This window comes from Lepisma saccharinum, chromosome 16 (genome assembly GCF_977018435.1).
Source record: "Lepisma saccharinum chromosome 16, izLepSacc3.1, whole genome shotgun sequence".
Lineage (NCBI taxonomy): Eukaryota > Metazoa > Arthropoda > Insecta > Zygentoma > Lepismatidae > Lepisma > Lepisma saccharinum.
Window position 1 is genome coordinate 9,107,328 of NC_139244.1, and position 23,081 is coordinate 9,130,408.

General features: G+C 41.6%; 1 protein-coding gene across 1 annotated transcript in view; it reads right to left on the bottom strand.

The window, feature by feature from the left end:
• LOC146000150 (adhesion molecule nephrin-like) overlaps positions 1 to 23,081 on the bottom strand; it is a 371,365-nt gene that overhangs the window by 23,397 nt on the left and 324,887 nt on the right. The window contains exon 10 of the mRNA XM_083137491.1: positions 1,839 to 2,132. Within this exon, the coding sequence (XP_082993617.1) occupies positions 1,839 to 2,132 (294 nt within the window). The remainder of the gene's footprint in view (positions 1 to 1,838; positions 2,133 to 23,081) is intronic.

Genomic DNA, 23,081 nt, shown 5'->3' on the forward strand with positions numbered 1-23,081 from the left:
TCTCTAACTTTAGTTTGGTTTTCTGGCTCTTTAGCTTAATCGCGACGATGAGGATAATGATTGGATGAAACAGATGAAGAGGCATTCAAACGAATGCTCAGACCGGGATTCAAACCCGCAACCTTAAGTGGAAGTTCGACCACTCAACGCGCTAGGTCACCGAGTGAGCTTTAAAAACCACTTTCAATCTGTCAATTCTCCCATGCTCGCCAATTTCTTGTTAACATACGTATTTTCTTGTTCTTCTGAGTGAAAACTAAATAGACTTTGTGCTGAAATTTCTTTGATTCTTTCGCCACATCTGTTTACCAAAATGCACAGGACGGGGAAATTTAGAGAGTTGAAAAGAATACGTGCAGGGTAAACCACAACTCTTGTCTCCAAATGGCAGAAAATCTCCATGTAAAAATTATTACTAAGGTTTAAGTTCTATGATCTTACAGAAAACACTAACATGACTATTATCTCTCTTTAAGTAATAATAAATTCTTATTTGTCTGTAGTAAACATTATCAATATTTCTTTAGCCATTTTCATGTAATGCAAATTCATATGATAGGCCTCAAGGTTGGAGTAACATAAGTATGAATTTGATCCACAGACACACATTACACATTACATAGTAACAGACAAGTTCGACAAATACAGATGTTGCCCACTTGGTGGTTGAGAGTATTAAGTCGTCGACTTACGATTTCGCCACCGAGTTCTAATCATCACTCATCCTCATCACCGCGATTAACCAAAAGTGACAGAAATGCGACGTAAAATGCAAAAAATGCAAAACATTGCATTGTACGTACACATATCATGTCAGTTGCATTTGACTGCTGTCTATCAAACAATTCAAGACTATGCATAATATATCCAGAGATATTCTCTGTTATCTGCAATTCAGCCGATATAAAATCGCTTAAAGACAGAAGCGTCAGGAAGTATATTGACCGCTCGGCCAATAGGCATAAAGCAGACTCACTACTAACATATATTAGTTTTTGAAACGCTGTACTGGTACTGGCGCTCTGTGGCATAGTACAAAAACATTAAAACTTAACCTCCTAAATTATATTAGGCGAACTCTATGAGTGCATTACAACTACAAACGTTTATACGAGGGTCGTTCATAATGTTCGTAGGCTTCTTGCTGGAAAGAGAATGTTTTGCTTTTCGCTAGGGAGAGAATACTTTGAGTCACAATATTCCGAATCTATTTTCAGGCAATTCTTTCAAATTTTCAACTTTCGTTTCTTTGCAAAGTTGCGTGTCTTCAAGACATGTTGCACATTTGATGTTCACTTGTCTATTGTATTTATTTTATCATCTGCAGTAGTTGTGTGTTCGGATTGAAACCACCAGAGGCCTGTGGCTTTATTTCCAGACTTGTATTTGAGCGTACAAAATAATCGCTGCAAGTTTGCTCTCTATGATATTCCTGCGCATGCGCAGACTTATACAAATATATTTTCATCTACTGACATACAGGAATCATTGCAGATTTCTATCTCGTTCGAAGAGGTATTGTAGTGAAGTGTAAATGTGAATTTGGAATCAAAATTATCATAAATTAGGCCAGGCCTCAAAATTTTAGAGGTTGCTGGGAATGTGTGTTTGCAAACTTGAGCAAGCCAACGAAACTTACTTATTAAACGCCCCTCGTATAACCATTCTGACGCAGCAAGTCGTACACACAACACACTGAATTCTAAAACAAAAACTTCTGCAGAACCTCGACAGTGGACTAAACACTGTCAGCATCACTTGCTCCCAACACAATCTAAACACAGTCACATCTAAAAAGAAACCACTATGATGGTTGAAGATTCCGCGAAGGGTTTTACCTGCAGCAACTACCTGATAGACACACGGAGCCGTCTGGTGTCCGATGGCGTTCGTGCCCCAACAGGAGAGGGTGCCGTAGTCTAGCTCTGTGTTGGGGGTGTACCTGAGGAGGCTGGCGGTGCCGTTGCTTTGGTACCTGGCGGGACCCACCTCCATGGTCTCGCCCGAGTTGTTGAACTTCCACTTGAAGCTGACGGCGGGAGGATCAGCCTCCACCTCGCACAGGATGTCTATCTGCTCACTCCTCGACGCTCCCACCACGAGGATCTTCTCTTGGCGACAGATGGGGGCAACTGAGAAGCAAACAGGAGAAACAATTATAACAAGAGATTGGACTGAATAAGGGAAACTACATGATAATAACAAGAAACAAGATCAAACAATAAATGAGTTTGAAACACACACTCAAAAAGAGATGGGAGTTTGAAACACCTTGGCTCAACAACAACAGGAGACAATAACATTGCAGAAGAGGTAAAATCAAGATTTACAGCAGGCAACAGATGCTATTATGCATTTGGAAATATTTTTAAATCCTCACAAGTGAACCGAAAGCTGAAACCAAGGCTGCATAGAGACCAATAGTAATGTATGGGTTGGAAGCACCGTGTCACAAAAAAGTAAGGAGAAAGGCTAGATATATGGGAGAGGAAGGTTTTACAGATAATATATGGGCCAATCAACGAACATGACATCTGGAGAATTAGGACAAACACAGAACTAGCTACACTTTATCAGAACCCAAGTATAACTAACTAACTAACTCTCTAGCCTTCTTAAACCCGAAGTTTCATGGCTGCAGCAACACAGACCTTCCATTTGTTACTATCTTGAGCAAGATCTATATACTCTTTTCCATCCCTACCAATTTCCTTTAGGATCATCTCAACGTTGTCCCTCAATCTTCATCTTGGCCTTCCTACAGATCTCTTACCATCAGGTTTCCCAACAGGAATCCTGTAAACTCCTCTTTCCTCTCCCATTCCATGTCCATCAGCTATGTGTCTCACAAATTTACAATTCATGATGGGTCTTCCTACAGGTATAACAAGTATATATATGCTTACAGGCCAAAATCAAGTGTTAGGTAATAATCAAAATCTAATTATTGATAACTCGTTTGAACCAGTTTATATATACTTCCCCAAGTATAACAAGTGAAATGAGAACCAAACGCCTTAGCTGGCTGGGGCACGTAGAAAGGATGCAACCAGACAGAACGGTATGTAAGATCTACCAAGGGAAACAAGAAGGCAAGAGGAATGTTGACAAACCCAGGCAGAGGTGGCTCGACCAGGAGGAAGAAGACCTCAAACGAATGGGCATAAGAGGATGGAGAACTAGAGTGAAGAACCGAGATGAGTGGGCAGCTATCACCAAGGAGGCCCTGCATGGGCTGTAGAGCCCTGGAGTGAAGTGAAGTCAAAAGTAAACAATACAAATTTTATAATTAGGCCGGAATTAATATTTACTTTGGAGGGGAGGAGGAGATGTGTTTTCCTTTGACAGAATCGATTGTTTGATTTTCCTTGTGACTTATCGCGAAGATGATGATGACTGGCGCTAAGATGAAATGCATGAAGGGACAATGAACACACAACACGAGCCACACACTCACTCGCTGTGAGTCCAAACGCCAGAGCCTCGATAGTCTGCAAACTGCAGTCCTTGGTGTACCACGTTGAAGACCGGTTGACATTTGGGTGTCCTTAGAAAGGTTCACTCTTTACACTTCTCTGACAGATTCGAGCGAGAGAGCTAAAGTCTTGCATGAGAAGAGACTGGAAAAGGCTCGTATGTTTCAGACATCTTACCCACAATGAACTGGGTAGAAATTGAGGGGAAAAATGTAGGCTCGACCAGGAGTCTCACCCGGGTCTCTGGCATGTCATGTCATTGCTTTAGAAGCTGACCTACTAAGCCAGTACTGGTTTCATCTCATTTTGTGCTACAGCTGTTTTGCATGTGTAGCTACAGCGAAACTAGGGTAGACTTGGCTGCTAAGTTGGTAGAGTAATGGTGTGCCAAATGGATCCCGTTTCGAGTCGTGTAAATTTCTACATAATACGTACATTTCCCGTTTGTGCTTAAACGTATGAGCTTGAGTCAGCAGGGTCGTCAGAATCTTGAAGATCAAGTGTTCACATTTGTCCAGCATCTCGTGGAGGAACATATTCGAGCTATCGAAATATTCCATGACAATATCTTCCGAGTTCACACGGCTAGAGTCTGGTTTCTCTCAGATCTTGACTGGCCAGCAGATTACCCAGATTTGATTCCATTCTAAAATCTATCTGATTGGATCAAAGAGAACATATCGGACTAATCAACCCGAACTTTGATATTAAGTGATCACGGAGTGACTTCAAAGCGACGTCTCCTAGAAAAGAGAGATGCTGCTGTGAGTCACTCAAGGGAGATTTCACTTATAGCACACCTCTGAACCACCTTCTTGGTCAAGCCCCGCCCTTCGACTCGTGACGTCACAAAGTTGCAATGCTAGGAGCCCTAAACCTAACAAGTCTATACTCTATCCGGGGAAGCTCTGGAGCAAGAGTACAAAAGTGACCAATGAAGGCGTGAGACGGGAACTGAGTGCACGAAGAGGAAAATGTGTCTACAGCTACCAGCTGTTAGAAACATGGAGTACAGCTTCGCTCCTCCCACTAGCTTTCTCCCTTTCTCTACCGTTATGCGCGACCTTGCTTGACAGATTCCCGGGACAGGGTATAACCTAACGAACGAAAGCATTTTTCATGACGTCCGAAGACGAAGGGCTGGGTGTGACCAAGAAAGGTGGTTCAGAAGCGTGGCGCGTAAGATTGCATCTGTGCGTATACCAGGATTCCCTGTGTAGTGGTAATGCTGTGGCCTTGTAATCGAGGAGACTCCGGTTCAATTCGTAGTGGAGGCAAATCCCACTTTAATTTGTCCAGTCCCGTTTAGCATGTCTGAGCATGAAGTTGACGAACTCTGTTTTCCCATCTACGGTATTTCATTATCATCTCCGAAATTAAGAGTCAACATGTGTTCCACTGCTTAACTGATGTTTGCCAACAGTCCGCAGCTACAGATATGCGGCACGCTAATATTCGTAACAGCCTTGGTTTACGCTGGCCCAATTCGGGAAACGTGGAAACCCAAAGAAGCGAATGAGCAAATCCGTTTTTAATCCGGGCCTTTCAACACAAACACAATATGCTGATTAGGAATATCCGAAGAGAACTTGTCATTCGGGAGAGAAAAAAAAAACACATTGCAACACAACACCGCGTCGCTTGTTGGGTTACCGCGTTCAGAAGGAGCGGGGAGGGGGACTCGGCGTAGGGGAGAGAATATGGGGGGCTGAGGGGGCGAGGGAGGGAAACTGGAGCAATCATCGTGAAGCTAATTAAACTCGCGTGCGTTCGTTTTCTCCGCCGGGCGACTGGACAGACCAAAGCGACTGTAAAAACATCACCAATCAGCAGGGATGTCTGTTAGCTTATCTCTTGGGTGGAATGAGAAGCGTATGAGGGTGAGAGTGGGATGATGGCTCCGAAGGAAGAAAAAAAAAAAGCTGTCCTCATTTTTTTGTTGTTTTAACTTCATTTGTTGAACATGGATGTCCGTCGGACTGTCCGATGAACATCTCGTTCATTAACGTCCCTCGCTTTGTCCACAAAGCTGTCCGTCCTGACATTGGCTGGCTCGTTCGGTTACACTTGCTCGCAAAAAAAAAGCAACATGAAATTAATAAGGAGTGGCACCGATATATACGTGACAGTATCTAACGGAGAATTCGTATCTGCACAGAGTTCGAGTGCCCCATACACAGTGTTGTCTGTTTAAGTAGCAAAGTACCAAACTCCGTGGTGGAGTGGTTAGAACATGGGTCCTGGGTTCGAATCCCCGCCTGGGCATGGGTGTCTCTTCATCAGGTACATCATATCATTATTCATCCTTGGGAAATCAATGTAAAATGAGCCAAATCCAAATCCATCCATCATTCTAGGTAGGAAAGTGTACAGGATTCGTCTTTGTATTTGTATTAAGCTTGTTTCACGTCGCTTTTCTTCCCTTCTGTCCTAACCGCCACGATTTGATGAATGATGTTCAAATGAAACTGACGAAGGGACAAACATTGCCGGGACTTCAATGTAATAACAATGAGAAGGTTTCAGTAGCTACTCATGAAGCAGCGGGATATTATAGAAGTTATATATACTGCTGGACAATGAAAACCGGACACTTTAATATTTGACATCTGAATTGCAATAACAGCTCGCAGGTATATTACAGAATGTTCGGCAGATCATGTAGTACCATATGCACCATTCATAGGCTCGGACTTTGTTTATGCATTCGTACTTAATTCAGTTTCTGCAACATTTAGTTAGCCCTTGTACCAGAGCTTTTATCGACCCATTGCGTTATCACAAAAAATGCAAGTGTCCGGTTTTTTTTGTCCAGCAGTATATATACGCGTACGTAAGTATAATTTCTCCCTAGAACATAAACAAAAATTAGCAACCATGAATGAACTAAAATGTTTGAGTGCGTCTGCATACATGGCAATTTTGCACCCTTCAAAGTACGAATTTAGGACAATTTCGATGAAGCCAAAATCACGGAAAATTGCTATGATTTTGACGGTGAAGGTCATTTTATAAATTAATGGTAGGGCAATTGCGACGATCAGGTTGACTAACCCACAGGCACACCTAACCTAACCTAACCTAACGTAACCTAAAAGTGGGTGTAATGCAAGTACATTTACAAGCTAAATTTCCAGTCTCAAGCCTGGAGAAAGTGTGAGAGGAATCAGTATTCTATTCGAAAATATCAATATTTCACATAATTCTCTTGTAAGAGGTATTGTACGGGGTGTTAAGTAACTCTCCAATTTGATACAAGATTTAAAATGTCATCGCAATTGTCCACCCGCCCTTTCATAGCAATTGTCCGCCATCGCAATTGTCCGGCTACCTCAATATACACGAAAAAAAAACCTTATCTAAAATCCTCAACTGAGAGTTCAGAAAGGAATGTAAAAAACCCCTGGATTGATTGATTTGCTTTATTTTACTTGGCTAATTTGCGAAGATGAGCGTGAGTGATGATATGATGAAATTGATGAATGGACACTCGCAAACATCCATGCCCAGACCGGGATTCGAACCCGAGACCCCTGGCGTTGTAGCGCGATGTGCTAATCCCCCACGGGGGCCGACAAAAGTCCCTCGACAAAAGGTTCCAAGTGCAAGGTTGCGAATGGCCTGCACAGGACATACATAACACATTAAAAAGGTAAGGATACACTAAGACCTTCATCAGAGACAGTTGAATAGTCGCGCTCTTCTCCAAAAGCTAAAAACATTACTTAAAACACTATCAGGTTTATTAAAATTTACAAATTAATGGTACTTGTGTTAACTCTTGAGACCAGAGTAACAAAATAATTAAGATAAATATTTATGACCGCAAATATCAGTTATTTAGCACACCAACGCTATTTTTGTGAGATGGAAAACTTTTCCAATTAAACCAAAGTTCGATTCTGCCCATCGAAATTAGGCCTAAAGTTACGCCCATGGTCATAGGGTGATGCGGAATGCCCCCTGATTCCCCTTCAAATACCAACCTGTTCATATCTGACAAGGAACGTCACTATAGCTAAATTCCTTTAGTCCCAATGACGCCATGCATCGATCGGGGTGCTCCATGTACGTGCAATAAGCAAACCACGTTTCTTGCAGACGAGAACCTGCATAAGCGAAATTAATAAAGGATTTCTTGGCGGAAGGGCAGGTGCAGTCTCTCCAGACCCTCTCAAGTAAAGCGGGTAGCGAGAAACACAAACAAGCCAGGCCTGGAGAAATGGATCCCCAATCGCCTATTTGTTTCCCGGCCCGGAGGTTGCAACGAGGTGCGGAGGCGCTTAATTCCGAGCGGACTACGGGAAGGCACTTTCGGCGTCTCCATCGCCTCTGCTCTCAGATGTTTCGACGCGGATAATTGCCATTTGTTCCTGTTACGTTTCCAAGGACCTAGCGACGACATATTTTAACTACTACTTTCAAATTTTCAACATTATTATTCATCATTCAATGTTTATTCAGGGTTGTTAAACGTCCAGGAACTTTAAATAAATTCAATTCCGGTCCTGGAGAGAAAATCAGCAAGCATAAATGGGTTATGGACCGTATAAACGCTTACAAACTTACCGGGTTCATTATTAGAACGGGCAGAGACTTTCGAGACACCCAAACACTTAAGATATTACTGTATATTACTCATTAGTACGTTCAAAACTTGAATTCGGGTCTGTTGTATGGAACACTGACAGTATAGTACGGACTACAAAAATAGAGCGAGTACAGTCAAGAATGTTACGTTATATGAAGTATAAACTTGAAGGTACTTATCCAAGATTTGATTCGTACAGTAATCTAATAGAGGAGCTCCGAATGCACATGCTTGACGACCGAAGGACAGTCCGCGACCTGCTGTTGCTCTGGAAAATATATAATGGAAAACTTCGCTCTCCTCTTTGGATCTCGCAATTTAAATTACACGTTCCTAACAATAAGACGCGATCATCAAACCTTTTTTGTGAATAGAGCGCGAACAAACATTGTCAAGAAATTCCCTGTCTGGAGAATGAGTGTTCTCTACAATGCCTTAGAAAAGCGTAACAAAAATATTGATTTGTTCTTTATGCCATATACGAGAGTCACTATTTATATTTTGAGCCTAACAATGAAAAAACAGGAATTTGGCATTGAAAACTGCTTTATTGTTTTTCGAAGTATTCTCCTTTATGGTCAATACACTTTTGCATTCGTTCGAACCATTTGTCAAAGCAGTTTTTCCAATCTTCTTGAGACACCTCCATAATATTGTTTTTGAACGCATCAACGGCGTCTTCCGCCGACGAAAATCGTTGTCCACGCAATTTATTCTTGACATTCGGGAACAAGAAGAAGTCATTGGGTGCCAAATCAGGACTGTACGGTGGATGACCCATCAATTCGATATTTTGACTGTTCATAAAGTCGGTTGTTAGACGAGATGTGTGACAGCTGGCATTGTCTTGATGAAGAATGATCCGACGGCGTTTGTTTGTTTTCCGTATTTGACCGAAGACCTCTGGCAAACAAATTGTTGTGTACCATTCAGAGTTGACCGTTCTACGTTCCTCTAAAGGCACAGTTGCCACATGACCAGTTTTCCCGAAAAAACAGGCGACCATTTGTTTCGATGTGCTTCGAGCGCGAACAACTTTTGTTGGATTGGGTTCATCTTGAAACACCCATACAGTCGACTGCTGTTTACGTTCCGGCTCATATGCATATATCCATGATTCGTCACCTGTTACAATCTTATATACGTCTTTTGAAGCACCACGATTGTATTTATTGAGCATTTGTTTGCACCAATTGACGCGAGCGTCTTTTTGAGTTTTTGTCAAATTGTGTGGGATCCAACGAGAACATACCTTTCTCACAGCTAAATGATCATGTAATATTTTATATATGCTGGTGGAACTAATGCCTATGGTTGCCTCAATCTCACAGTATGTCACATGACGATCTTGCAGTATTAGGTTTTGCACAGCATCAATGTTTTCTTGAACAACAACTGATTTTGGACGACCTTCGCGAATCTCGTCGGTGAGCGAATGGCGGCCACGATTAAATTCGTTATACCAGCGTTTCACAGTGGCAAAGGATGGGACTTCATCGCCAAATGTGGAAGTAAGTTGATCGATGCACTCTTGTCTTGATAATCCACGTCGAAAATCGTAAAATATCATCGCACGAAAATGTTCACGAGTTAATTCCATTTTATTGTTGTCGCGCAATCTCCAAGGCAACATAAACAACACAAATGAAGGTATTGACAAGACATTTGAAGTACGTTATGGTCAATAATGCCAGACGATTCCGTGCAAACGTCAAATCGCGCCTAACTTCAATCAGTGTTGCCAAGGCTCAAAATATAAATAGTGGCCCTCGTATACAATTTAAAAACAGTGTAATGAAAACAATATGAAATAACGGTCATTGAAGCATATGAAAACCTGTATCTCTGAACTCTCTAACTGGACGCCAGCCTGTTGAGTTCATTAATGTAAATAAATAAATAAATAAATTTCTAAGTGTAAAAAAAAGAACCTTTCTATCTGCAAAGTATTTCAATCCGGATCAATTTAAATACGGTCCAGGATCCAATGAAACAATACGCAACTTGTACCGAATTTAAATTGTGCGAGAAAAAAAAGGTTCCGGTTCTGCAGCGGAACCCAATAGAATCCATTAGAATTTAAGGGTTCCTGGACTTTTGAACAACCCTGCATTTATTCAACTTTATAAAACATTGAAGAAGCAATAAAGTTGTTGTATTGTTTAATATTTACTGGGTATAGAGACGTGAAAATTGCAACATTTTGGTTTAGTAACGTACGCAGAATGCATGTTCATTGATTCATTTGGTTTACTTTGCTTAGCTAAGGCACAACAGTAAAACAGTACCCTAGTGTTAAAAAGAAAACATACGAAACTAGATAAAATAAAATAAAATAAACAAAATATAAACATAAATATAAACATAAGCAAGCCAAGACAGTACCAAGGTAGACAGATTACATGTTTTTCTAAGTTGGTGATAAAAGACGAATATGAACTGAAAATATCTACTTGGTTTGAGATGATATTGAACTGGTTCGGTAGCCTATGGAATAATGAACGTTGTATGCGTGATAGTCTGGGAGTTGCAGTGTGAAAAGTCTCCTTGCTCCGTGTTTTATGTCTGGGCACTCTGAGTGAGAGTTCGTGCAGTGGGATGCTGCATCTTAGGTTTCCATTAATGATCTTATGTAGTAATTTGATATCTGCAACGTATCTACGTGATTCTGAAGTATTTATGTTTAAGTTTACAAGCAGATCTCTCTTAGGTATGTTTCTCAGGGCCGGCACTCTATATCGAACGACGGAGAGGAAAAAGCTGAGAACACTGTCGATCTTGGAGGTATGAGAAGGGGCAGCCATGTTCCAGATGGGTGAACAGTATTCTAGAATGGGGGAAGATGAGGATGACATTTCTGAAAGGACATTCACAACGGACACACATGCCCAGGCCGGGATTCGAACCCGGGACCCCTGACAGAATACATGTAAATGTTGATATATAGACTCTACCTGCGCTAAGCAGTAATCAATACAACAGTCATGTCTGAAGTCTTATGTGGCATCTTTGAAGACATGAAGGTTTGGCACACACAGGAGATATATCATGTAGAAATTGAATGAGAAAATGCTGTCTTGGACAGGACTCGAACCCGACATACCGTCCCATTGCTCTACCAACTGAGCTACAGAGCCATCCCTGGATATTATGAAGGGACAGTCACAAAGAACACCCACTCCGGGATTCGAACTCGGGACCCCTGGTGTCGTAGCGCGCTATTATAACGACTCCGCCACGAAGGTGGGCTGGTTTTGAATAGTACTCAAGCAATAATAGTTATAAGGTCTTCCCGATGGTAACGTCGTCGCCTTTTATTGAAGTAGTCATGGTTCGATACCCGATGAAGGCACATGGCACAGAGATTCGGATCCCACTTTGAACTGTAGGTCAAGAGTCGCAGTTAGCCTTTCTGTGTATTAAAACTTTAACTCTCTTTCCTTTTCTATATATTCACTCTCATTTCTTTCCTTTATCTCTCACTCTCTTTCCTTTTCTCTATCTTTTACTCTCTTTCCTTTCCTTTATCTTTCACTCTCTTTCCCTTTCTATATCTTTCACTATCTTTCCTCTTATCTCTCACTCTCTTTCCCATTCTCTATATTTCACTCTCTTTCCCTTTCTATATATTTCACTCTCTTTCCCTTTCTATATATTTCATTCTCTTTCCTTTTCTCTATCTTTCACTCTCTTTACTTTTCTCTATATTTCACTCTTTTCTCTTCTCTATATTTCACTCTCTTTCCTTTTCTCTATATTTCACTCTCTTTCCTTTCCTCTATCTTTCACTTTTTTTCCTTTTCTCTATAATTCACTATTTTCTTTTCTCTATATTTCACTCTCTTTCCTTTTCTCTATATTTTATTCTCTTTCCCTTTCTATATCTTTCACTCTCTTTCCTTTTCTCTATCTTTCACTCTCTTTCCTTTTCTCTATCTTTCACTCTCTTTCCCTTTCTCTATCTTTCACTCTCTTTCCCTTTCTATATCTTTCACTCTCTTTCCCTTTCTATATATTTCACTCTCTTTCCCTTTCTATATATTTCACTCTCTTTCCCTTTCTATATCTTTCACTCTCTTTCCTTTTCTCTATCTTTCACTCTCTTTCCTTTACTCTATCTTTCACTCCCTTTCCCTATCTATATCTTTCACTCTCTTTCCCTTTCTATATATTTCACTCTTTTTCCTTTTCTTTATATCTCACTCTTTTTCCTTTTCTTTATATCTCACTCTCTTTCCTTTTCTTTATATGTCACTCTCTTTCCTTTTCTCTATCTTAAGTGGACTTAAAGGAACAACGCAACAATAGTTACATTGCACAGAGGTTAAGGAGACTGAGTTACACTTTGGACATGTTTTGGACATCTTTATCCTACAGAAAATGGGGAGATCCTCTCTCTGTACTACTACTACTACTACTACTACACACACACACTATATTATAATATATATATATATATATATATATATATACACATATATACACACATATATATTCATTTATTATTATGGAGGCGAAGATTGAGGGCGAAGGGTGCTGATCTGAATATAAGGTTTGCACGAGCACCTGTGGCGCCGTCTATGTTTACAGAGCTGCCAGATATATATACTGTGTCCCGAAGATGTCTGGAACAAACGATCGAAAACAAATCTGCGCAAGTAGTGACAGTTCTACCAGTGAACACGTGAGAGTGAACGGGATTGCGTTTACCATCCGTCGTTCCAGCTACGTTCTGCCCACTCTATCGCCCCCGCTTCAATGCCAGAGCATACAACTTCATACTGCACAGACTAGAGCGTATTTCTCAAGGTCGCGGTGCGTAAAATATTCCAAAATTTCTCTCACTGGAAAACTTCTCGACGGAGAAACGACCACTCGCTCTCCGTCCTGTACATTTATGAAAGCGCATCTTCAGCCCGCGAACTTTAAAATTCTCATTACATAATTGCACGCCGCCGCAACGCAAAACTTTTTACCGTCGGCCGCTTGGGCGACCGCGAAACATCAAGCGAAACGAGGGAGGGCGGTTTTCAGCAACTCTGCCGACTTAATAGGAAGGGGTTTTTACGACGGACGGGGAGGAACGTGCCCGCTACTCAATTGAATGGGTCACTCGGGTTTACGCGGCTGTAATCCGCCTTCATTCGAACTTTACGACCCCCCGAGCATTTATTTCTCCCCCTCCCCTCCCCTCCTCCTGTGCGCAACCTTTTATCCACATATGAAGAGTCCTTGAAACGCACGCACCGAGAGAGGTACATATAAACTCTCAATTACTTCGGTCTACCTGTTTAAACCGTTATTACAATCAGTTCTAGTTCCAATTCGCAGAAATATTTCAATTCCAATCTTGCGGAGCGGTGAAAGACACTTTATGGCATTTGCCGCCATTTAACCCTTCCCCCCTCATAAATAGCATTCAAGAGGATCGTAATATTGTTTGTGCTTATGTGTTGCGATTTCAATGCAAGTGCGTATTCCTTGCGTTTTCGAAACCCTTTTGCAGCGCGATTTTAATTGTATTTCTATTTACCTCATAGTGCCATGGCAATTAATACATGCACAAGTGGATATAGAAGTACCTTGCACGAGTATAAGCCGGTATTGAAACGTGTTGGAGCTTCGTTGTACTTGAAGGGTACAGATCATTGAAATAACCCAATTTTATTTGTAACGAACTTTCTAAAGGGTGACTTGTGGAAAACGGACGGTTTTCGAGTGGCTAGTGTACAGCCGGTAGTGGTGGGAGGGAGCTCGGAGAGGGGCCATTCGCTTTGTGGCAGCCTGCCGTTTCAGTTCACGATACAGCACCGCTTTATGGCAGTTTCGAGGAACATGTTCCCTGGACGTCTCATTTCGAGCTTCGGTGACGTGCCGTGGCCCCCCAGGTCACCGGACCTGTCCGCCTGTGACTTTTTCCTATGGGGGTACTTGAAAGATCGTGTTTATTGCCACACACCCCACCCCGTACATTACGGGAGTTGCAAGCTGCCATTACCCACGAGGTGCATTTGATTGACCGCGAGCTGTTGGCCCGCGTCATGGCAGAGAATGGAACTCTGCATTCAAGAGGATGGCCGCCACCTGCGTGACGTCATTTTCCATACCTGACTATGTCAATTCAAATGGTAACTGTTAATTCAACGATTTAACTGCAGACACTGAAAATAACAGGCAAAGAGGGTCGATTACGAAGATAGAGAGGTTGAATGTGTGTGTGTGTGTGTGTGCGAGTGAAAAAGAGAGAGGGAGATGTATAAAGAGAGAGAGAGAGTGAAAGATATGGAATGAGAGAGAAAGAGATATAGAGAGAGACTGAAAGAGAAAGATAATGAAAGAATGAGAAAGAAAAAGTGAAAGATAGAGAAAGAAAAAAAAGCGAGTAGAAGATAGGGAAAGAGAAAGAGTGAATGGTGGAAAGAGGGTAAAATATATCGAAAGGAAAAGAGGCTGAAAGATATAGAAAGGGAAAGAGGGTAAAGATATAGAAAGGGAAAGAGAGTGAAATATATAGAAACGGTAAGTGAGTGAAAGGCATAGAATGTGTAAGATATAGAAGGAAAAGAGAGTGGAAGAGATAGAACGGGAAAGTGGGTGAAATATAGGTATATAGAAAGAGAGAGTGAAAGTAGAGAAAGAGACTGAAAGAGAAATATCAGAGGGAGCTATTTTCCTTTTTATATCTTTCATTCACTTACCGTTTATATATCTTTCACTCTCTTTCCCTTCCTCTATCTTTCACTCTCTTTCCCATTTTCTATCTTTCACTCTCTTTCCTTTTTTCTATCCATCACTCTTTCCTTTTATCTATATTTCACTCTCTTTCCCTTTCTCTATCTTTCACTCTTTTTCCTTTTCTTTATCTTTCAATCTCTTTCCCTTTCTCTATCTTTCACTCTCTTTCCCTTTCTATATCTTTCACTCTATCGTTCACTCTCATTCTTTTCACTATCTTCACTCTTTTTCTCTATCTTTCACTTTTTCTTTCTCATTCCTTCATTATCTTTCTCTTTCAGTCTCTCTCTACGTCTCTTTCACTCTCGCACTGCAGATAAATAGAGAGAGAGGAAGAAATATAGATTCTCAGAGCATTGTACTACAAGATAGAAACTGAAAGCTTCTTTGAATAGTAAAGCAAGAGTGTAAATAAATCACCTAACCGACCATAGACGAAACTTGCACATTATGTGAGCGAACATATAATACATTGTTTACGTTTTGTCGTGCCTTGCTTACAACACTTGATACCGTCCAATACTCGTGCATGAAGAGCATTGCAGGTTAAACACGAGTACACACACCCTCATAATTGTCTTTCGGTGCTACCCACGCAATTCTATTATGCATTCGTACAAAGACCCCCGCCTCCCTTTTGTTAATTCCTACAGGAACCCTCCTCTGTTTACGCCATTAGCCCCCCCTCGTTGTGGAATTAGGGGCCCGCGGGGAGCCCGGAATGGTCTGTTGCGTGGCGGCGGTGCGAGGCTGACCAAAGTCGCTCTCCGAAATATCTTATGAAGGAGTTATCAAGGGAAATCTATAGAAACGGCGCTCAAAGCGACCGACGCCTGAACAAACCGGCCGCGAATCATGCTCTTTCGGCTTGAATTAAACTTTGAAGGCGTTCTGAACCGTGCAAAAGGATTCTGCAGCCTGTAGAGCGTGCGGTTAAAGGTTTGCTGACGTGGGTGTTTTCTCCACATGACTCGCGTAGGTGTTCTGATGCTGCTACGTGAATGTGGCGTGGCCAGCACCGCGCTCCGATGGTTTTACGTCCTCGAGATTACTCACAGGTCAGATTGCCTTCAGAGCTGTTTTTGCCACATAGCTCGTTCGGGCCTGCGAGAAAGAGATAGAGAGAGATTGATAGAGAGAAATAGAGAAAGAAAAGTAGGATAGAAACAGAGGAAGAAAGCACGAGAGAGAGAGATAGAGATGATGAAATATGGAGGATGGGAGAGTAGATAAAGAGTGATGTAGAGAAAGATATGGAGATAAAATATTTTTGAATTTTCTTATTGTGCGTCGCTTTTATGCAACTTTTGTATAACAGTGAAGGTGACGATAAAAATGGCAAAGTTTCCCATGCATATAGCACCGTGCCATGAAGTCACGTTTATGAGATATGACGGCAGGGCCCTACACATTCTCGATCTCGGCAAGTTTGGTTGATTAATTTGCTTCATTTTACTTCGCTTTTTGTGCCAACCTTTTGGCTAATTTGCGAAGATATGGAGTGATGAAACATCCATGCCCAGGCTGGGATTCGAACCCGGGACCCCTGGCGTCGTAGCACAATGTTAACCACTCTGGCACCCGCAAGTTTGGTGATGATGTGATCAGCATAATGCTCCGGCCACCTTTACAACCTAGGTACCCATTGATTTGAGGCTGGGTGAGCCCCAGAGCAGGTTTAAGCGGGGACAAGGCCGGACCATTGATCACCCATCCCGGAAATCAAACAACGGTCTCCCCAGTGACAGCCAGACCACCGATGAGGGTACAAAATGATGCACGGAAACTTGAAAAGAACTTTCATGCGACTAAGAACTAGAACTTCGAACCTTCGATGGTGAGATTGAAAGTTGTCGACAGTCGATCTCGCCAAAGTTTCCTAGATCGAGTACCGGCATGGGCATGAGTGTTTATTATGTGTGCCCTTTCATTAATTTCACATCATCATCATTCAATATCATCGTCACGATTATCCAAAATATAGGTATGAAAGTTTTTGCCATTGTTCAAGAAAGATATGAGATGGCATATCTGGAAGGGAAATCAAACATTTTCTCCCCTCTGGAATTCTTTACGAGAGTCAAATGTGAATCGAGTATTGTTTACATCTGGACTGTCCTTATTTGTACTTGGCGCCACTTTAAGGTGGTGACGTTAATGTGACGTATACAAAAGTAACCAACCACCAGGAGAAAAACCTGTAATATTAGTTTCCCAGCGTGGGCTGCGCAGGAGTTCTTTCTAAAGAGGACGACACTCGTACCTTTGACGTTACGTACTCTGAGCATACTGGGCTAGTAATAAAAAACTCCAACGTTCGAGTCCTTTCGGAACAGTCGAGGTAACGCCGTAAAGGAGAGTTTCTAAAGATATGTGCCACCACGAGCTGCCGCTGAGCAACAAGAATTTCCAGTGAAAAACAAACAAAACGTTGATTGGTCAACCAACACGTTGAACAGCCAACGGAACGAGCTTCAGCGTGTCTGCATACAAAATTCAATTACCAAAAAATTCAGAACGAAATTGGCATTTTTCTTCATATTCCTTCGCTAACTCAAATTTTGAGATACATTTCAGGTTTCTCTACTTTGCTTGTATGTTATTACAACATTTGAAATTCAAAATATAAATACACATCCGAGGGTAAAAAACGGCAGGGAGATGTAGATGAACAAGAAAACTGAGGAAGTGGAACGAACAGAGTCAATATTGATGCATATTTAAAGTCATGAAGATTACTTTCCGAAAGTGGGATTCGGATATCTAAAAATGTTGCACACGAGTTTTCGGTCATTGCGGAGATGTGGTCTAGATCAAACGGAACCGTAATCGTTCATTTTTGTTCCCCGCAACAATATCAGCAGTGACGGAGCTTTCCCGATAACATGGTGGTAACGTCGCGGTAATGTAATCAAGTGGTATCGGGTTCGATACCCCATCACTTTCACTGACTTTCCGTGTACATTCCACTACAATCGAGACATTTTGCATCGGGTTTGTAATTTTTGAATTTCCGTGGCATTGGCGGTTAGCGCCTAAGTCAATTGCACGAGAAGCGCTCTCTCTCGGTTCGATACCCAGTGGAGGTATCTGTAGTAGTTCGGATTCAAATTTAAACTGTAGGTTCAGTCCCAATTACCCTTTTCTGTGCGTATTGATGTTAATATATTATTATAATAATTAAATCAAGAAGACTTAGGTGGGCAGCCCATGTGGCACGAATGGGGAGGATAGAAAAGTTTACAGGATTCTTGTAGGAAAACCTGATGGTAAGAGACCTGTAGGAAGGCCGAGACGAAGATGGAGGGATAACGTTGGGATGGACCTAAAGGAAATCGGTAAGGATGGAAAAGATTGGATTGATCTTACCCAGGATAGGGACAGATGAAAGGCATGTGTTGCTGCAGCCATAAACCTTCGGGTTTAAGAAGGATAAAGAGTTAGTCAGTGCATATAATGGATTTATGAACGAACTCAACGAACCAAACATTTATTAATAGTCACGATGCAAAAGATGCTTCATCACATTTTTCCCCATTCTGTTGAGATAATAAATATATAATTCAGGAGCGAATACTAAGAGATAGATATATTCTACCTCTAAGAAGAAAGACCAATTTATGGCAGAACACATTTCTCCTCCAATAACAAATATTGCATTGTTGAACTACAACACTCAAGAAACAATCTGCACGTTTCCTAGAGCATTGATTCTCAATCATTGTGAGACAGCAGCCAGGTAAATCGAATATAACGTTATATAAAGCCTCAATCCCACCACTGACTGACTGACTCACTCACTGACCCAAATGTTCCCATGAAGGAAGCCCCGGAGGCGAAAAATGCCCGATTACGACCCCCATGAAATCGTCCCAAAAGGCCGAGAAAATTAAGAAATCGCTCACTTTGCCCTTCCTTAAGGGTGAAAATGCCCTTTTTTCACGTCCTTAGCAACCGTTTCTACGGACATTTTTTGCAGCACACATTCTTTCCTTTCAAATTCTTAATTTTCGAGATACATTATATTTCTCACAGATCTACAACACACAGATGAATCAACTCCTGGCTTTGAAAACAAGGGTGACATCTACATAATAAGGAGTTTCAGCCCAGATACAATTACGTATATATTGGTAAACTCAATGCGAAAATATCTACATCGTGGTTGTTTTAACTAAATGTTTAGAGGTATAATAACAAATAATTATTTAGAGAGTTTGCAGTGCTTGTTGTTCACCATGGAAACGGACGTTTCTAGGGAACTTAAAGAAAGTTTATTTTCACCCCAAAAACTACTGTAAGTGAATTATACTAGACATTTCGTATTTCAAAATACGAGCGTCAGAATTTATTACAGATGCAAGGTAGGAATTTGGGGGGAATGACGGAAAACGTTATTATCCAATTACGTTCAAAAATGTGAAAATGACAAAGGACGTAAATATTGCATTTTCAATTTAGCGTCGCTATTGAATTCGTTTATGCAAAAACATACAACTGATTATCTTGAAACGGTTATTACTTACTCGGTTTATTATTAAGAAATTAGACAATACTCTTTTGAATATTTGTACCTTATTAGAGCCCATACACACATAAAGTAACTTTCGAAACTATTCAAATTAGCAAACTTATACACTTGTCCCCCTTCATCCAATGCAGACATTTTACCCCATCTATAACATGATTACGCCCACAAGGTGGTCGAAGGTCACGCATACGAGCGTACAAGACGTGGCGAAAGGCCACGTCGAAAGTACGCGAGTTCGTTTTATAAAAGTCGATGCCCTGATCCTAACAATTATTCCCTGAAATATCTTTCTAGTGTTGGCAAGTTCATACATTAAAAAATACATACCGGGTGGTCCAAAAGTCTCGGAACGGTCACAGTGGTCTGGTCGGTAGGGCGTTTGACTGCCACGCGGAAGACCCGGGTTCGATTCGCGGGGTGAGTTTAACTAAGGTCGGATTTTTTTTCGGCGTTTTCGCAGCATAAAGCGGCTTGGGGGCTCACCCAGCCTCAAATAAATGGGTACCTGGGGGCAGCTAAGGGAGAGGAGGGTAAATGCGGCGGAGCGTGGTGCCGATCACGTCAACTTCAAAATGGCCGAGATCGAAAACGTGTGGGGGCCTACATCCACATCCGCCTTCATGATACGGTGCACGGCGAACTTTTCCCTTTAGAATTTTTAAACATTAAATTATATGTACCGTTGAAATTAAACATTAGTAAATAAATTGTGACAATCCTAGAGAGTAATAATTCGATTATGTGTAAAGTGTGGCTTATTGAAAAATACATTTTTCGATTTTGATTTTTCTTATTTAGCGTAGCTTTTCTACCACTTTTAGCTAATCGCGACGATGGGGAAGATGAAAGGACACTCACAAAGTACCCAGAACAGGATTCGAACCCGGGACCCTGTCGCCGTAGCGCGCTGTGATAACCACTCCGCCACTTTGTGACAAATGGGTTTAAATAATAACCCATTGGATCCGTCACCAGTTCGCGATCCGGCGGTTGATAAACACTACCTTAGAAGCTTATTGTGTTCCTACAAGCTGATATCCCTACTCAACAGCCCTTTCCAGATCTGCATCGAAGGCCAACGAACAACCGTAAGCATACACACAGAGCGATTAACCGCATGACGTAAACCAAGCTTAAGCACACATGAAACTAATATATGTATTTACTCCAGGCTTCCATTGTTATGAAAACATCTCTTATTACAATTTTAACGGCGTTTCCACAACGCTGCTCCTTCGTGTGTGGGAAATCTGATTCATTCTTTTTTCCCTCTCTTCGCGGTCCCTCCTGGCTAATGGCTATTATCCCTTTATCCTGTCAGGCAGCTAAGGACGCCAGGGTCGTTAAGGAAATTGAATACATTATCTCGAGGATAATTTGATAACTGGCCGCCGCCGGGAGGCTACGCTTTACTGTGCAAGGGACGACGGGACAGTTTCACTCGGCTTTCTTTTGTTTTTTTGTGTCTTTCTCCGATGAATACAAATGCACTTGCACGAACATGATTTAAACAGAGTTGGGTGCGCGTTCAATTTTGAACCCAAGGCAAGTTGCATTCATGAACTATTACGTAGCGCAAGCAGCGTCCAGCCCCCACTCTCCCAGTCTTCGCTACTCAAGAATAAAGCTGGTTTCTTGATAAGTAACTGTTATACCCTTTCACAGTTCTTTTACGAATCAGAACAGACACATCATTGACTTCTGTTCAAAGGCCACAGATATGACAAAGAACAACTAGCGTATTCTTCATGCCTACCGCCGCTGTTTTTATGCATTTAGCTTTAATATATAGGTAATTTATCATTATACCGGGTCTCCCAGAAGTCTTTTCCTGATTTCAAACTTTATTCATATTCGCTATATGCAAGGTAGAGATGTGAACGTGGTGCCAAAATGTTGGAAAACTAACCAAGTTTATTTGTTGCAGGTTTCAGTAATGTGGCTGTAGTGTAGCAGTGTCAGTGCCAAGGAATCCGGAATTAATGCTCTTGACATCGGGTGGCATCTTTCCATACAATGTTTCTTGGACTTGACAGGATTTGGGAATGAAGATAAATTCCATTTTTTTAATACCAACTTATTGATGGCAGATATTCTAGACGAAAGAATTCTGTACGTTTGAAAGTTCCTCTGCACTGTTATTGGTGACCGGGTCTCGTGATACCAGAGGGCATGCTGAGCTTTTTCCTGATTTGTGAACATTTCCGGTTTTCTAGGCACCGACACTGCTACACTACATCCACGTTACTCAAACCTGCAACAAAAAACTTGGTTAGTTTTCCAACATTTTGGCACCGCTTTCACATCTCTACCTTGCATATAGCGGATATGAATAAAGTTTGTAATCAGGGAAAGACTTCTGGGACACCCGGTATATTATGAAAGCTATTACAACAAGCTTCAAAACCAGAATTTATGTAAATTATTTAAATAACTTAGAGACTGTTTTATGTAAGCCACTGATCATTCTCCATCGCAGCCTTCTGACCACCGGGTTTCTTCCCCGATTGTAGGTGGGGAAAGGGAGGGAGCCGAAGTGAGTGGTCAGTTCCATCCCTGCAAACAGCGCTGGCAGGAGAAAACTTCTTATTCCTTTCTCTGCCTGACTTGCAGGGAAATCTACGTCCAATTCTTGGTTAAGAAAATTAAGATTTTATGTAACAAAAATATTGAAGTTGCCGGAAAATTTGAAGTTGTCGGATTCTCCTTTTGTTTTTCTTGCCTGCTTGCATTGGTGTTTTCCATTATATACAGGGTGTCCCACTCGTAAGGGGCCCCGGAAAAAGTGTTATAAAAATCTTAATAAAAGAGGACATGAAACAAAATTTGTACATGACATACCTTTATGGTTGAGAAATGAAGGTACATTACAAGAAGTGCTGGAAGTGACCTCCGCCTACCTGTATGCACAGTTCAACATGGCGCTGCATGTTCGTGAATGTTGCTGCCAGAGTTTTCGGCGTGACTGCCTGGATTTCACGGCGGATGTTCTCACGTAACTCGTCGATGGTGCGTGGTTTGTGCTTGTACACACTACCTTTAAGGTGACCCCACAGAAAAAAGTCAGGGGGTCAAGTCCGGTGACCTTGGGGGCCATAATCCTTTCGAAATCACTCGGTCAGGGAAAAATGATTCCACCGCAGCCACAGACGTGTGGCACAATATGAATTGTGGGGTAAATCAGGTCACATTTTTGGAACACGCCACTGCTAGGAACCTGCTTGTATTACTATGTTTAGCACAGCGATGACTCTTTAACACTGGGCTACGCAAATTTCTTTCACCCGCTTAGAGAAGTACAAAAAATACGTGGGCAAAATTAAAGAGAAATCGGAATTAGTTCAGTAGAGCTAGACAAACAGACGTATCCGCCTAGGACAAATCGGAGGTCAAAGTCGACGTGTTTCAGACTCATTCTATACCGAACTTCGAAATGTTCAGTCAGCAGCGAGCACGATGAGTGAGTAAGCAGTACAGTGGGATCCATGAGTATTACCGTGAAAATTGTCCATCACCATGTTCGTGCACTTTATTTGACCCAATAAGAGCTTCAAGAATTAAAAGAAAACTCAAAACAAGCTGTTGACAACTTCTGCACCAGCATACATAAAAATCCATCGCTTAAAAACACGTAGGATGTAAGAGAAAAATTAATGAAAATAGTCATGGACAATTTGCAGGGTAATACTCATAGATCCCACTGTACCAGTGCCCAATTGCACAATACGTATTGTCGATCAATTTCTCA